Source organism: Giraffa tippelskirchi, chromosome 4, assembly GCF_054371585.1.
Source record: "Giraffa tippelskirchi isolate mGirTip1 chromosome 4, T2T-mGirTip1v1.2.pri, whole genome shotgun sequence".
NCBI classification, from domain to species: domain Eukaryota; kingdom Metazoa; phylum Chordata; class Mammalia; order Artiodactyla; family Giraffidae; genus Giraffa; species Giraffa tippelskirchi.
The window spans coordinates 82,339,522-82,356,407 of NC_137278.1; the positions used below are offsets into that span (position 1 = coordinate 82,339,522).

Below are 16,886 nucleotides of genomic sequence, written 5' to 3' on the forward strand. Positions count from 1 at the left end.
GCTGGAGTGTGGGAGGCGGGGCATCCGGGTCCCTTGGCGGCTGCTTCAGGCCCTGGAGCTCTGCTGATCCGCCCCTGCCCGAAATAGGAGGTGAGGCCGCCGAGTCTGCAGCTAGAGCCTGCGCGTTGACACATCCCCTTCCCCCGAGGCCCCCCTACCACGTTGTCAGAGGGCTGGGGACGGAATTCCAGTTCGTAATGAACACTTTCACTTTTCAGCCGCCGACTCCTGGGGTTGACAGCCCGGGTGACCGGCGCCCAGGCCTGCGGCGCCTCCTGCATTTCCCCCAGGCCCGGCGCGGCGCTTCGGTTCTCATGGTAGCCGAGTTTACCGGGACCAGCTGCGCGCGCGGCCTCTGCCAGCTGCGTTCCTGCCCCCCCCCCCCCCCCCGGCGTTGCAGCCGAAGCTTCGGCCGCGGGAATCTGGTTTCCCGTCGCCACCTCATCCTCCTGAGGAAGACTCTCAGAGACTTCCAGGGTGGCATCTTCCTGCTGGGACGCCTTGAAGTCCTCCTGGGGCAGGTGCAGCAGGGGGAGGGTGCTGTGCATCGAGCAGGAGGAGAGAAAAAGGGAGGGTGGGTTGTCATGCTCTGCTGGTGTTTGATATTGGTGTTTCGGTTTTCCGTTTATGAAATGGGTAAAGGACATGTGTTTTTCTTCTGCAACCATGCCTTTTTTGCACTGTTTAATTTTCCTTTGACCCCATTATCCATTCTTCCTCAACAAGCATGTCTTTCATTTGTTTTTGTTTGCACCCTTATCCTTTAAAATCAGTTTCTTAGGTTTTGCCTCAAAGAAGTTATGTACGTGTCCTCCAAGTGAGATGAGGAGTAAAGTCTTGTATTCTTTTCTTAGTGATTATATTCATGAAGCTTGACTTTTAACATGAACAAGTCCTTACAAGAATTTTAAAATTGTTTATTTAAGGTGTGAATTTAAAACTTCAGTCATGGAGTTAGCCCACAGCTTATTGCTCAATGAAGAAGCTTTGGCTCAAATCACTGAAGCAAAGAGACCAGTTTTTATCTTTGAGTGGTTGCGATTTCTTGATAAAGTCTTGGTTGCTGCCAACAAGGTATTGTATTGCTTTTTATCTAGTTGAGTATGTAAAGAATATTATGTGTACATGATTTGTAAGAAAGCACATTATGTTTTGGAGGTTCTGGGTCACTTGAGAATATTACACTGTAGTAAAAATTTCTTGTCTGTCCTTTTTCTATTCTGTGGCAAAACTGAAACCTCATTTAAATCCAGCTTATTGCTTGGATGGAGGCTTCATATTTCTTCCTGGACATCTAAATTTGAGTGGAGAAAAATAAGATTATGTGACTGCTATCACCTTAAATTCATTATCTCCAACATCAAATGGTCCCTTAGTGCTGTGTAGCAGTTTCAGCATCTTCACTTGTCTCTCTGAAGAGTTAGCCTTTTTTTTTGGCTTTCCTTCACAGTCTTTTCATCCAAATTACTTTTCAATATTTGTGTGTTTTACTTACCATTTTTAAAGTTAGATGCTGTATTTAAAATTAGAAAATCAAACATCTGATGATCTTTTACCGTCTGCTCAAATTTAAGAGGGAAGGGGATACATGTATACCTATAGCTGATTCATGTTGAGGTTTGACAGAAAACAACAAAATTCTGTAAAGCAATTATCCTTCAATTAAAAAATAAATACATTTTAAAAATAAAATTTAAGAGGGAGTAATAAAAGTTTGCTGGGCAGAGTGATGTTTGTTAACTGTGCTTTGTTATACTGGCCCAATTCTTTGAGGAATTCTTTATAGGTTTCTCTTGGCTAGTCATTCCCCACAAGAGCCTTTTTTACTTTAAAGTGTCCTAAGGTATATGACTAGCTGCCTAGATTCTAGGATTTGGTGGAGAAAACTGGGGACTTCAACATTCAGTATGTTAACTTTTACTTAGTCCCCCTGTTGTCAGTGTAGTTTTCCCAGCCCACAATTGTTCCTGATCTTGCCAAGTCCAGAATGAAGGAGAGAGATATGAGAGTTTTACAGCTTCTTAAATAGACTCTTAATCATTCCCTTCACTTCTAGGTGCAACTTTACTCTCTCCTCCATTAGAATTCGGAGAAGGCAATGGCACCCCACTCCAGTACTCTTGCCTGGAAAATCCCATGGACGGAGGAGCCTGGTAGGCTGCAGTCCATGGGGTCGCTAAAGAGTCGGACACGACTGAGCGACTTCACTTTCACTTTTCACTTTCATGCATTGGAGAAGGAAATGACAACCCACTCCAGTGTTCTTGCCTGGAGAGTCCCAGGGACAGGGGAGCCTGGTGGGCTTCCATCTATGGGGTCGCACAGAGTCGGACACGACTGAAGCAACTTAGCAGCAGCAGCAGCAGCCATTAGAACTTTGATGCCTCAAAACAACAGCCACAACGTACATGAGCTTTTAGGGGGTTCTGTGTTGGAAGTTGGGTATCCAACTTAAATAGCTTTCCTTATTGAGTATAGCTGGCTTCTATATTTTGAATTCATTCTTTGTTTTCTTTGCCCTTGTGTACTTGTGCTTTTTAATTACTTATTTCTTTGATTGCCCTGGAGTATACTTTAGTTTCTATAGAGACAGAATTAACACATGGATTCATTACAGTCTTCAACTAAAAGTTCCTGTTTTCTCTTAAACTCACTCCATCTGGTTGTGTGTTGCCTCCATTTCACTGAAACAGATCTTCTTTTGCCCAAACCAATGGTCAGTATTCTGTCTTAATGGACCCATCAGCAGCTTTTTACCTAGCTGATCCTTTGTCTTGAAATACTTAAAACATTTTTTATTTTGTTGTGAAATTGAAAAATAAAAGGAGTATCTAAAAAGTTATCCAAATTGTGAAGCATAATAATATGAACATCTGTGCTCCCTTCACTCACATTAAAAAATAAATTGTTAACAATACTGTTGATGCACCATTGGTGTGAAGCTTTTCCTATTCGTGTTCCTGAGAAACTGTTTGCTTTTAGTTCTCGTCCAACTTCATTAGTTACTCCTCCTCTTTTGCTGGCTGTTTCTCAGTCCTGGGCACAGTTTTTTTTTTTTTAAATACATCTTACTTATTCCTTCAGTGATACCATCTAATCTCATGACTTTTACTACCATCTACATAGTAATGATTCCCAGATATGTAACTATCTGCTCCACCTCTACCTCTTGGATATCTAAATGGCATCTCAAAGTTAACATATTTAAAACCAAATTCTTGATTTAACCCTCCTAAACCTGTCCTTTCCCCGGTACTTTCTGTCAGGAAATGACCATTTCATCCTTCTGGTTGCTCAAATCATAAACCTTAGAGTCATTCTTCACTTCCCTCTTTTTCTCAAACTTCACATCATGTTTCTTAGCAATTCATATTGGTTCTATCCCCTATATATGTCCAGAATTCAATTATTATTATTTCCATTGTTACTGTCCTCATTTCTCATCAAATTTTTGCCACAACTTCTTAAGTGCTCACCATGCCTCTAACCGTGTACGTTTGTAGAATATCCTTAGCTCAGTAGTCAGAATGAGCCTGTTAGAACATTTAATCATGTCCCTCCTCTGCTTCAAACTCTCAGAATAAAATACAGAGTTCTTACAGTGGTGTCTGAGGCACTGCATGACCTGGTCCCTTCTCCCATTCTGACTTCATCCCCTGCTGCTTCCTCTGTCTTCTTCTGCTCCAGCCACACTGACTTCTCTATCCTCAAGCATGCTGAGCAAGGCCTTTGCACTTGTTCCCTGCCAGGAATGTTCTTCTCCCAGATATCTGCATAACTCGCATCTTGATTTCTCTTCAGGTTGCCTTTTTCTTACTAGTCTCTATAAAACAGTAAGAACTTACGCTGTTCATGTTTATTTGTAAACACTCTTTCTCCCCACTAGAATGTAAACTTGACTGCAGAGGCCTTATCTGTTGTGGTCACTCTTGCTTCCCAGTGCCTAGAATAGTGCATGGCATGTACCTGCACAATAAGTATTCCTTTAATGAATAGATGAATTCTCAGAGTAAATTTGAATATTTTTTCTGTTGCCTAGGGCTCTTCAGAGTTTCTTTTGGTTTCCTTTAGTGAGCTTGAAAATCCCATGGATGGAGGAGCCTGGCAGCCTTCAGTCCATGGGATCGCTGAGTCGGACACGACTGAGCGACTTCACTTTCACTTTTCACTTTCATGCTTTGGAGAAGGAAATGGCAGCCCACTCCAGAGTTCTTGCCTGGAGAATCCCAGGGACAGGGGAGCCTGGTGGACTGCCAGACGGGGTCGCACAGAGTCGGACACGACTGAAGCGACTTAGCAGCAGCAGCAGTGAGCTGTAGCTTTGTGAGCTACTGACTTTGCTTTTACAGGGGACCCTAGCTGAGTTCTAAGACATTATTGTCCATACACTCAATATTTTACATCCTTTGATTGTTTTATTTTTTAGTAAGCCAGTGTGGAAACTTTTGGATATAGAGTGGTCACTTTTACTGATAGCTAACTTTGTGGAATTGGAGAAGAATGAAGGAGAATATTTAATCTCCTTTAAATTTAAACAGAACAACCTTTTGTTGACTAAAAGATAACAAAATTATGTATAAGAAAAAAACTGATGTTCTTTTTTTATTTTTTATAACAGACTGATGTAAAGGAAAAACAGAAAAAACTTGTTGAACAATTAACTGGATTAATAAGTAGTTCACCTGGACCACCTACACGAAAATTGTTAGCTAAAAACCTTGCGGCCCTTTATAGCATTGGGGATACTTTCACTGTTTTTCAAACACTTGATAAATGTAATGACATTATCAGAAATAAAGATGACACTGCAGCCTACTTACCAACAAAACTGTAAGTACTTACTTTGAAATTAACCCTTGAAACTTGTTTTTTTTCAGAGTAATTTATCTCAGTAAGGGAATGGCAGCTCACTCCAGTATTGTTGCCTGGAGAATTCTAAGGACAGAGGAACCTGGTAGACTACGGTCCATGGTGTTTCAAAAGAGTCAGACATGACTGAGCAACTAATACTTACACATTATCTTAATAAAGGGCTGTTGATCATAAAGATTCCCAGGTAGATGGAGCCTGAGGCATGCTGTTGACAGTAAAAGCTCTAAGTAGGTCTGGGGAACGAGTTCTATTTCAGCATATGCTCCATTGTCCCTGGGACCTGTAGCAAACTACAGAGAATTGGTTTGATGTCATCAATTTGCACAGGGGTTTCTGGTAATTTTGAAGGAGATAATATTCTTGGCTGAGATGGAAAGAAAAGATTTTCTAGGTGGTGAGATTGATGCAGGAACAGGCAAACTATAGCCCCTAGGTCAAATCCAGCTTGCCACCTATTTTGTAAATAAAGTTTTGTTAGAATACGGACATGCTCCTTCATTTAGTAGCTGCTTTCATGCCAAAATGGCAGAGTTGAATACCTGAGACATAGGCCGCTTCCCTGGGAGCTCAGCTGGTAAAGAATACACCTGCAATGCAGGAGTGAAAAAGTGAAAGTTAGTTGCAAAATCGTGTCCGACTTTTTGCATTTCCATGGACTGCAGCCTGTCCTGCTCCTCTGTCCATGGAATTCTCCAGGCAAGAGTACTGGAGTGGGTTGCCATTTGCTTCTCCAAGGGATCGTCCTGACCCAGGGATTGAACTTGGGTCTCCTACATTACAGGCAGATTCTTTACCAACTGAGCCACTAGGGAATGCAGGAGACCCTGGTTCAGTTCCTGGGTTGGGAAGATCCACTGGAGAAGAGATAGACTATCCACTCCAGTATTCTTGGGCTTCCCTCATGGCTCAGAAAGTAAAGAATCCACCTGCAACGCGGGAGACCTGGGTTCAATCCCTGGGTCAGGAAGATCCCCTGGAGAAGGGAATGGCTGGCTACCCACTCCAGTATTCTTGCCTGGAGAATGCCATGGACAGAGGAGCCTGGCAGGCTGCAGTCTGTGAGCAACTTTCACTTTCACTTTACTGACTCCTAAGTTAAGGACTTAACCCAATTCCAAGAACATACTTGTGGTTTGGATCTAGGGCAGATATTTTCAGAGGAAGTCTTGAGGATAATGGCCTTAGGGATGTACCTCGTGAAAGAGTCCATTAAGAAGATCAGCAGTTATAGTACAGTGAGGAGTGTTGTGGGAGGGAAAATAACACCTGAATAAACTTAGCTGTGGTGTGAGGGAAGAGCAGTGTCAGTGAAGGCTTCTCAAAAAAGCATCATCCAAAGAAGAACCATCAAGGAAGGCCATATGGAAATGAGTCAAGTAAGGGGTTAAGATGGGAAAAGGGGAAGATGGATGTGATGGGTTAGGGACCAGCAAGTATGGAAAAGGCCAGGTAGTAAATAGGTTTGGATATGTTGAATATCTCTGTTGCAGCTACTCAACTCTGCCATAGACAGTATGTAAATAAATGAGTACAGCTGTATACCAATAAAACTATTTATAGCGACAGGTGGCAGGCTGGATGATGGGCCAGATTTGGCCTGCAGACTGTGTCCTAACCTGTTTTCTGGACAAAGGAAACTTATAACTGGAAACAGAGCTGGCTTATTTATACCTTATTTCCAGTACAGAATAGTTGAGGGGATAAGTTCAGGAGATGATTAGTCCAGTTCTGGATGTGCTGAGTTTGAGTCCACGTGACAATGTGTAGTAGGCAGTTGGAAATCCTGGTCTGGATTTCAGAGACCTGAGCAGAGAATGTTGTTTTGGTGAGTAGAGAGAGAATGGAGATTTGGGAGTAGGCTGAACCCTGCGATCTGGATAAAGTTACCTAGGAAGAGTGTATTACTGTTTTGAGAGGGGAAGGTGCCAAGGATACATCTTCACAACACCAACATTCAAGGAGCCAGGACCAGTATAACAGCTTACAGAGGAAATGGGGAAACTATTCTGAACTTGGACACTGGTGTTTAGGTCTGTTTTCAACTACATAGGTATGCTGTGATTAAATTTTGTGTTTTGGGGGATGCATATGGATCTTAAAAGTGCTTTGCAGTTTATTCTGGAGTTTGGAGGTATGTTCATAGTTTTATGATTTAGTTCTCCATTACTTAGCAAATCCACACATGATTTTATAGTTCTGATAAAGCAGAATTTATTGTGTATTACTTATAACTCATATGTATTACCAGTGGATTCATGGGTTATATTTGGGAATTCCATAATATATTCTGGCAAATGACCTCAGACATTTTTAGCTTTGTTTTCAGCCTATGAGTGAGTGAAGTCGCTCAGTCTTGTCCGACTCTTTGTGACCCCATGGACTGTAGCCTACCAGGCTCCTCTGTCCATGGGATTTTACAGGCAAGAATACTGGAGTGGGTTTCCATTACAGAGTATTAAAAAAACCGTGGAATTTGGAGTCAAAGAGGTGAAGATCAAGTCTCTGATTCTACTGTTTGTTGCTTTTAGGATAGTAAACTAAATTTATTTAATCACTCTCAGCCTCAGAGTAACTTGTTCAGGACACATAGCTTTTGTGTGGCAGGTCCTAGGATTTAGACACAGATTTGCCAGACTCCAAAGGATACCTGCAGATTCGCCTGCAATGCAGGAGACGCAGGTTTGATCCTTGGGTTGGGAAGATCCCCTGGAGAAGGATATGGCAACCTACTGCAGTATTCTTGCCTGGGAAATCCCTTGGACAGAGGAGCCTGGCAGGCTACAGTCCATGGGGTTGCAAAAGAGTCAGACAGGACTTAGCAACTAAATAACAACAACAAAAGGAAAGCTTGGGTTTCTTTCCAAAGGACAGGTATGATTTATTATATGAATATATGTTTATTCTCTTACTTTTCTGACAGGAATACAGTTTGATTAACCATAGTATTTGTTAACAATTATAAAGAATAAACAAGGCATTTTTTTCTAAAAAATTTTTAATTGAAATATACTTGGTTTACAATATTGTGTTAGTTTCAGGTATACAGCAAGGTGATTCAGTTTTTTATATATATATATTTTTTTTCAGATTATCTTCCATTATAGGTTATTATAAGGTATTGAATATAGTTCCCTTTGTTGAACAGTAAATCCTTATTGCTTATCTATTTTACGTATAGTAGTTTGTGTCTGCTAATCCCATACTCCTGATTTATCCCTGCCCTCCTCGTCCCCTTCGGTAACTATAAGTTTGTTTCCTATGTCTCTGAGTCTCTTTCTGTTTTGTAGATAGATTCATTTGTATTATCTTTTAGATCCCATGATAAGTGATATCAAATAATATTTGTTTTTCTCAAACTGGCTTATTTCACTTGGTATGATATTTTCTGGGTCCATCCATGTTGCTGTAAATGGCAGTATTTCATTCATTTTTATGGCTAAGTAATATTCAATTGTGTGTGTATATATATATATATATATATATATACACACACCACATCTTCTTAAGCTACCATCTGTTCTGTTGCCATCTGTGCCATCTGTTGATGGGCATTTGGGTTGTTTTCATGTCTTGGCTATTGTAAATAGTGCTGCTATGAACACTGGGGTGCGTGTGTATTTTTGAATTAAAGAGTTTTTGTTTTTTGGGGATTTATGCCCAGAAATGAGATTGCTGAATCATGTGGTGGCCATATTTTCAGTCTTTTGAGGAACCTCCATATCAATACTGTTTTTTATAATGGCTATACCAGTTTACATTCCCACCAACAGTTTAGGAAGGTTCCCTTTTCCCTACACCCTCTTCAGCATTTATTATTTATAGATTTTTTTTATGCTAGTCAGTAATCAACATGTTATTGAAAGTTTAAAATTTGTGGACAAAAATGTCCTGCACAAATACAAATTGATTTCTGAAAATAAAAAAAAATGACAAAATTATTAATCTGAACAGTGACTGATGAAAATGTCACTTCTTACAGGGCTGCAGTGGCTTGTGTTGGAGCATTTTACGAAAAAATGGGGAGAATGTTAGGCAGTGCATTTCCAGAAACAGTGAATAATCTTTTGAAATCTCTGAAGAGTGCAGAGGTAAGTTTTACAAGTATTAAATGTTTTGCTTGTGGTGGGAGTTAGGTGTTAGTTAAAACTATGTTTGTCTTTTTTCTGTTAAGTGCATTACTCATATGGCTTAGCAAGAGGGTAATTTAAAATTATTACTTGTAAAAAATATTACTTGCCCCTTGTTTTAATGCACAGTTCCTCATATGTCAAGAAGAAAGGAAATAATGCTTTTCCTTAACAAAGAAGAAGTTTACATTAACCCCAGGGATATTTTTGTAGTGCCATATTATTTATTTATTTTTTTTCATATTATTTTTTTGTACCATAGCTAATGTAGTAGTTTTCTAGGGCTACCTTAATAAATTACCACAGAATGGATGGCTTAAAACAACAGAAATTTATTGTGTCCCAATTCTGGAAGTTTAAGTCTGAAATCAAGGTATGAGCAGGGCCATTTTTCCTCTGATGACTTGGGAATAATCCTTCCTTGCCTTCTTAGCTTCTCATTGTTACCGGCAGTCCTTGGCATTTGGTGGTATTCCTGGGTTTGCAGATACATCTCTCGTGTCTCTATCTCTGCTGTCGTACGGTGTTCTACCTATGCATCTGGTTCTGTGTCCAAATTCTCATAGTATAAGGGTACCAGTCATCGAATTAGGGTTCACCCTGATCTAGTATGACTTCATCTTTGCTTGATTTCGTTTCTCTCTCAGCCTCAGTTCAGTCACTCAGTCATGTCTGACTCTTTGCAACCCCATGGACTGCAGCATGCCAGGCTACCCTGTGCATCACAAACTCCTGGAGTTTACTCAAACTCATGTCCATTGCGTCGGTGATGCCATCCAACCATCTCATCCTCTGTTGTCCCCTTCTCCTCTTGCCTTCAATCTTTCCCAGTATCGGGGTCTTTTCAGATGAGTCGGGTCTTTTCAGATGAGTCAGCTCTTCGCATCAGGTGGCCAAACTATTGGAGTTTCAGCTTCAACATCAGTCCTTCCAGTGAATATTCAGGACTGATCTCCTTTAGGATGGACTGGTTGGATCTCCTTGCAGTCCAAGGGACTCTCAACAGTCTTCTCCAACACCACAGTTCAAAAGCATCAATTCTTCAGTGCTCAGCTTTCTTTATAGTCCAACTCTCACATCCATACGTGACTACTGGAAAAGCCATAGCTTTGACTAGATGGACTTTTGTTGGCAAAGTAATGTCTCTGCTTTTTAATATGCTGTCTAGCTAGGTTTGGAGAAGGAAATGGCAACCCACTCCAGTGTTCTTGCCTGAAGAATCCCATAGACGGGGGAGTCTGGTGGGCTGCCGTCTATGGGGTCGCACAGAGTCGGACGCTACTGAAGCGACTTAGCAGCTAGCTAGGTTGGTGATAACTTTCCTTCCAAGGAGTAAGTGTCTTTTAATTTCATGGCTGCAGTTATCATCTGCAGTGATTTTGGAGCCCAAAAATAAAGGTCTCTCACTGTTTCCACTGTTTCCCCATCTATTTGCCATGAAGTGATGGGACCAGATGCCATGATCTTAGTTTTCTGAATGATGAGTTTTAAGCCAACTTTTTCACTCTCTTCCTTCACTTTCATCAAGAGGCTCTTTAGTTCTTCACTTTCTGCCGTAAGGGTGGTGTCATCTGTGTATCTGAGGTTATTGGTATTTCTCCCGGCAATCTTGATTCCAGCTTGTGTTTCTTCCAGCCCAGTGTTTCTCATGATGTACTCTGCATAGAAGTTAAATAAGCGGGGTGACAATATACAGCCTTGACGTACTCCTTTTCCTATTTGGAGCCAGTCTGTTGTTCCATGTCCAGTTCTAACTGTTGCTTCATGACCTGCATACACGTTTCTCAAGAGGCAGGTCAGCTTTTCTGGTATTCCTATCTCTTGAAGAATTTTCCTCAGTTTATTGCGATCCACACAGGCAAAGGCTTTGGCATAGTCAGTAAAGTAGAAACAGATTTTTTTCTGGAACTCTCCTGCTTTTTCAATGAGCCAATGGATGTTGGCAATTTGATCTCTGGTTCCTCTGCCTTTTCTAAATCTGGCTTGAACATCTGGAAGTTCACAGTTCACATGCTGTTGAAGCCTGGCTTGGAGAATTTTGAGCATTACTTTGCTAGTGTGTGAGATGAGTGCTCCAGAATCACTGCTGATGGTGACTGCAGCCATAAAATTAAAAGACGCTTACTCCTTGGAAAGAAGGTTATGGCCAACCTAGATAGCATATTTAAAAGCAGAGACATTACTTTGCCAACAAAAGTCCGTCTAGTCAAGGCTATGGTTTTTCCAGTGGTCACGTATGGATGTGAGAGTTGGACGGTAAAGAAAGCTGAGCGCCGCAGAATTGATGCTTTTGAACTGTGGTGTTGGAGAAGACTCTTGAGAGTCCCTTGAACTGCAAGGAGATCCAATCAATCCATCCTAAAAGAGATCAATCCTGGGTGTTCATTGGAAGGTCTGATGCTGAAGCTGAAACTCCAATACTTTGGGCACCTCATGCGAAGGGTTGACTCATTGGAAAAGACCCTAATGCTGGGTAGGATTGGGGGCAGGAGGAGAAGGGGACGACAGAGGATGAGATGGTTGGATGGCATCACCGACTTGATGAACATGGGTTTGGGTAGACTCCGGGAGTTGGTGATGAACAGAAAGGCTTGGCGTGCTGCAATTCATGGGGTCGCAAAGAGTCGGACACGACTGAGCGACTGAACTGAACTGAGATGAGTGCAATTGTGTGATAGTTTGAACATTCTTTGGCTTTGCCTTTCTTAGGGATTGGAATGCAAACTGACCTTTTCCAGTCCTGTGGCCACTGCTGAGTTTTCCAAATTTGCTGGCATATTGAGTGCAGCACTTTCACAACATCATCTGTTAGGATTTTAAATGGCTCAACTGGAATTCCATTACCTCCACTAGCTTTGTTCATAGTGATGCTTCCTAAGGTTATCTGGGAACCTTACTTCCAAAAAAAGTCATGTTTACAGGTAACAGGGCGTAGGACTGATCTTGTCTTTTGGCAGGACAGTATTCAATCCACAGTGCTAATATAATATAAAGACAGTTCTGTTTTGTCATTTCAATTTGTTATTGCTTCTGAAAATTCTTTGTTCAGTGGGGGTTAACTAGAAATAGACCAAGCACTGGTCTCATAGTCTAATTCTTCACCTAGGAAAACAAAACGTTTCTTGGACAACACCTCTTCTAAGAACACTTTGTCTATTCATTTATTAAACAAGAGTTGAGGACATATTCTCAGGCATTAGGCTTATAAAGGTGGATAAGATTACCACTCAACTTCAAAAAGCTTACGATCTAGTGAAAGAGATCCATATTTAAATCAGTATACTATCAGAAATATGAACCAAACACTGTGACAGTACAAAAACAACAGTTCAAATTAGTCCCAATAATTTCATAGTTTGGAATATATCTGAGAAGTTTTTAAACTGTTGGATATTTTATTCCTCTTTTAGATGCTTTACAATACTTAGGTACTTTTTGTAACTTTTTACATTCTGAAAGTTGGGATCCTTGAGAGATTATTATATTGAAGCTTTTGAATTTGTCATGTTCTCATTATTTGCACTTCAACAGATCCTAGAAACATTAGAATTATGTCCTAGAAACATTAGAATTATGTTCCTTATTGTAACATAATTTCTCAGGTATTATTTTGTTGAAGTTAGTAATTGTTTTTACCTTTTAGATACATTTTAGAATACTTTTTTATTTTTCATTACTTACTATTTATGTTTAGAGTTAAGGCCATTAGCTCCAGAGAAGTTTTGTGTATTGATGTGTTCTTATTTAAATGTGGAATTTTCTTTATGTTCATGTGTAGTCTCAGGGGCGAAGTGAAATCTTAATGAGTCTACAGAAAGTTCTGAATGGACTGGGTGGTGCAGCAGCTTCCTGTCATCGTGATATTTACAAGAATGCCAGGTCCCTCTTAACTGACAGGTCAATGGCTGTTCGATGTGCAGTTGCCAAGGTTAGTTCTCAGCTGGTTTATAACATTGCTTCTTAACCTGCTTGCTCTTAAATAATCAATGATTTTTTTTTTCTTTGTTTTAAAATATGGTATGATTTTTGTTCCCATGGATTAGTTTCATTTCATTTTCTTGAGTCATATATAGGAGGGAATAATGTTGTATGTACTTTTTTTTTGGCCTGGCTTCTTTCACTCAGCATAATTATTTTGAGATTTGCCAGTGTTGTTACGTGTATCGATAGTTCATTTCTTTTTATTGCTGAGTAGTATTTCATTGTATGGATATACCACAATTGGTGTGTTCCTTCACCTATTATAAGTATTCAGGTTGCTTCCCATTTGGGCTATTACAAAAAAAGCTATTGTAAACATCTGTGTACTAGTTTTCGTATAGACACACGCTTTTATTTTGCATGGATAAACACCTGGGAGTGGTATGACTGGATCATGTTCTAGATTTACATTTAACTTTTGGAGAAGTTCCCACCTTTTCCAAAGTATTATGAGATTCTCTCCATGTCCCTTATCAACATTGCATATTGCCAGTTTTTTAACTTTTAACCATTCTTATAGATATGTACAGGTATCTCATTGTGGCTTTAATATGCATTTCTAGACTAATGATGATCATATTTTAGGTGCCTGTTTGCCATTCATATCTTTGATAAAGAGTCATTCAAAAATTTTTGCATTGTTTTATTGAGTTATTTGTTTTCTTATTATTGAGTTTTGAGAGTACTTTGTAGGTTCTTTATATATTTCTTTATCACATAGGTGATTTGCAAATATTTTCTCCCACCCCGTGGTCTGTCTTTTCATTCCCTAAATCATTCCTTTCTAAGAAGAGAAGTTTTAAATTTTGTCAAAATCCAGTTTATCAATTTTTCTAATGTTAATTGTGCTTTTAGTGTTGTATCTAAGGGGCTTCACAGGTAGCTCAGCTGGTAAAAAAGAAAAATCCACCTGCAATGCTGGAAACCCCAGTTTTATTCCTGGGTCGGGAATTTCCCCTGGAGAAGGGATAGGCTACCCACTGTGGTATTCATAGGCTTCTCTGGTGGCTCAGATGGTAAAGAATCCGCCTGCACTTTGGGAAACCTGGGTTTGATCCTTTGGTTGGAAAGATCCCCTGGAGGAGGGCATGGCAGCCCACACCAGTATGCTTGCCTGAAGAATCCCCATGGACAGAGGAGCCTGGTGGGCTACAGTCCAGGGAGTCTGGCAGGCTACAGTCCATGCAGTAGCAAAGAGTCAGACACGACTGAGCAACTAAGCACAGCACAGCATTGTATCTGAGAATTTTCCTAGCCCAAGCTTTCTCCTATGCTTCTTTCCAAATGAGTTTTATAATTTTACACTTGGGTATGTGTTCCATTTTGAGTTACTTTTTGTATATAGTGCAAGGTATGAATCAAAGATTTTTTTGTTTTGTTTTGCACATGAATATTCACTCATTCTAGTGCCATGTTGAAAAGGCTATCTTTTCTTCACTGAATTGCCTTTGCACCTTTGTTGAAAAGCAGTTGTCTGTATACTTGTGGGTCTGTTTTTGGAATCTCTGAATAGTTTCATTGAACTCTTCATCTATCTTGATGTACCTTCCTTGATTACTGTAACTTTGAAAGTGAAAGTGAAAGTTGCTCAGTCCTGTCCAACTCTTTGTGACCCCATGGACTAGACTATACAGTCCATGGAATTCTGCAGGCCAGAATACTGGAGTGGGTAGCCTTTTCCTTCACCAGGGGATCTTCCCAATCCAGGGATCGAACCCAGGTCTCCTGCATTGTGGGCAGATTCTTTACCAACTGAGCTATCAGGGAAGCTCAACTTCATAGTGCCTTAAAATCAAATAGTGTTAGCCCTTCAACGTTTTCTTTTTCAAAATAGTTTTCGGTATTTTCAGTCCTTTGCATTTCCATATAAATTTTAGCTTATCAATTTCTACAAAAATAGCATGTCTAGAATTTTTTATTCAGGTTGCATCAAGTCTGTAAATCAGTTTGAGGAGAGTTGATAGCTTATCTTTAAGTCCAGCTTATAAATATGATATCTCTATCTCTCATTCATTTAGGTCTTCTTTGATCACTCTTAGCAGCATTTTGTGGTTTTCAGATGCAGAGACCTTGCATATCTTCTGTCAGATTTATTGTTAACTATTTCATATTTTTACGCTATTTTAAATAGTATTGATGAAAATTTTTGTTTCAATTTCTAATTGTTCATTACTGACATAGAGAAATACAATTGTTTTGTACATTGATCTTGTATCCACCAACCTTCCTAAACTGTTACTAATTCTATTTCAGCTTTTTAAATAGATTCTATCATATGTTCTATACAGACAATCATGTTGTCTATGAATAGAGATAGTTTTACTTCTTTTCCAATCTGGATGCTTTTTATTTATTTTTCTTTCTTACTGTACCTTCTGACCAGATACTTCAGTTCTATGTTGAATAGAAAACATGAGAGCCAACATTCTTTTCTTGTTCTTGATCCTTAAAGGGAAAATATTTAGTCCATCACCATTAAGTATGATGTTAACTGTCAGTTTTCTTTGATGACCTTTATCAGGTTGAGGAAATAACCCTTATATTCCTAGCCTTCCAAGAAGTTTTTGTCAAGAATGCATTTTAGATTTTGTCAAATGCCTTTTTTTAAAAAAACATTTGATTTCTAGTGTTGTTTCTGTTTTCTAACTAAGTTTTTTATTTTAGGATAATTGTAAGATAATTGTAGGTTTACATGCAGGGGCTTCTCAAGTGGCTCAGTGGTAAAGAAACTGTCTGCCAGTGCAGGAGACACAAGTTTGATCGCTGAGTCAAGAAGATCCCCTGGAGGAGGAAATGGCAGCCCACTTCAGTATGCTTGCCTGGATAATCCCATGGACAGAGGAACCTGGTGGCTATCGTCCATGGGGTCACAAAGAGTCCACATGACTGAGTGACTAAGCATGTAGTATGCAGGTTTTCATGCAGTTGTAAGAAATAATATAGAGAGATCTTTATAAACTTATACCCAGTTCCCCCCAATGGTAATATCTTAAAAAAGCATACAGCATTACAAGCAGCATAACACAGTAGTGGCATTGACACAATCCACTGATCTTGTTCATTTTCCCCCAGTTTTACTTATAATCTGTTAAATGTTTCTTTAGCATTTATTGAGATGAATAATATGAATTTTTTTCCAACTTGCTAATGAATTAACACTGATTAGTTTTAGAATTTTAATCAATCTTTCATTCCTAGGATAAACCCTGCTTGGTCATGATATATTATCCATTTTATATGTTGTTGGATTAGAGTTGTTTAAAGTTTGTGTACAAGTTTTGCATCTATGTACATGGGAGATATTGGAATGTAGTTTTCTTCCCTTGTAGTGTCTTTGTCAGATTTCAATATCAGGGTCAGTATGTTGAGTTGAAAAGTATACCCTTCTCTTGAATTTGCTGGAAGAGTTTATATAGGATTGGTATCATTTCTTACTTAAACATTTGGTTGAATTCATCAGTACAACTCTCTGGGTCTCCAGTTTTCTTTGGGAAAAGATTTTAAACTACAAATTCAGTTTTTAAAATAGATATTGGGCTATTTAGGTTATCTATTTCTTCTTGAGTGAGTTGTCTGTTTCATCTAAGTTGTCAGATATATTGTCCTTTTAATATATATTGAATCTGCAATTATGTGACTTCCTCATTCCTAATTTTGATAATCTGTGTCTTTTCTTTCTTTGTTCTCACCTGTCTGGCTAGAGATTTATCAGATGTGTTGGTTGTTTCAAAGAAGCAGCTTTTGGTTTCATTTATGCTTTTCAGTTTTCTGGTTGATTGATTTCCTCTCTGAACTGTATTGTTTCCTGTTTCCCTGCTTACTTTGTGTTGAATTTGCTCTGTGTCGTCTAGTTTCTTTTGGAGAAGGAAATGGCAACCCACTCAAGTGTTCTTGCCTGGAGAATCC

At 39.5% G+C, this 16,886-nt stretch overlaps 1 protein-coding gene across 1 annotated transcript in view; it reads left to right on the forward strand.

Annotated features, from left to right (window-relative positions):
- Positions 1-17: 17 nt before the first annotated feature.
- HEATR5B (HEAT repeat containing 5B) overlaps positions 18-16,886 on the forward strand; it is a 98,132-nt gene continuing 81,263 nt past the window's right edge. The window contains exons 1-5 of the mRNA XM_081596196.1: positions 18-90; positions 927-1,074; positions 4,619-4,830; positions 8,852-8,960; positions 12,778-12,927. Of these exons, the coding sequence (XP_081452322.1) occupies positions 949-1,074; positions 4,619-4,830; positions 8,852-8,960; positions 12,778-12,927 (597 nt within the window). The 5' untranslated portion in view covers positions 18-90; positions 927-948. The remainder of the gene's footprint in view (positions 91-926; positions 1,075-4,618; positions 4,831-8,851; positions 8,961-12,777; positions 12,928-16,886) is intronic.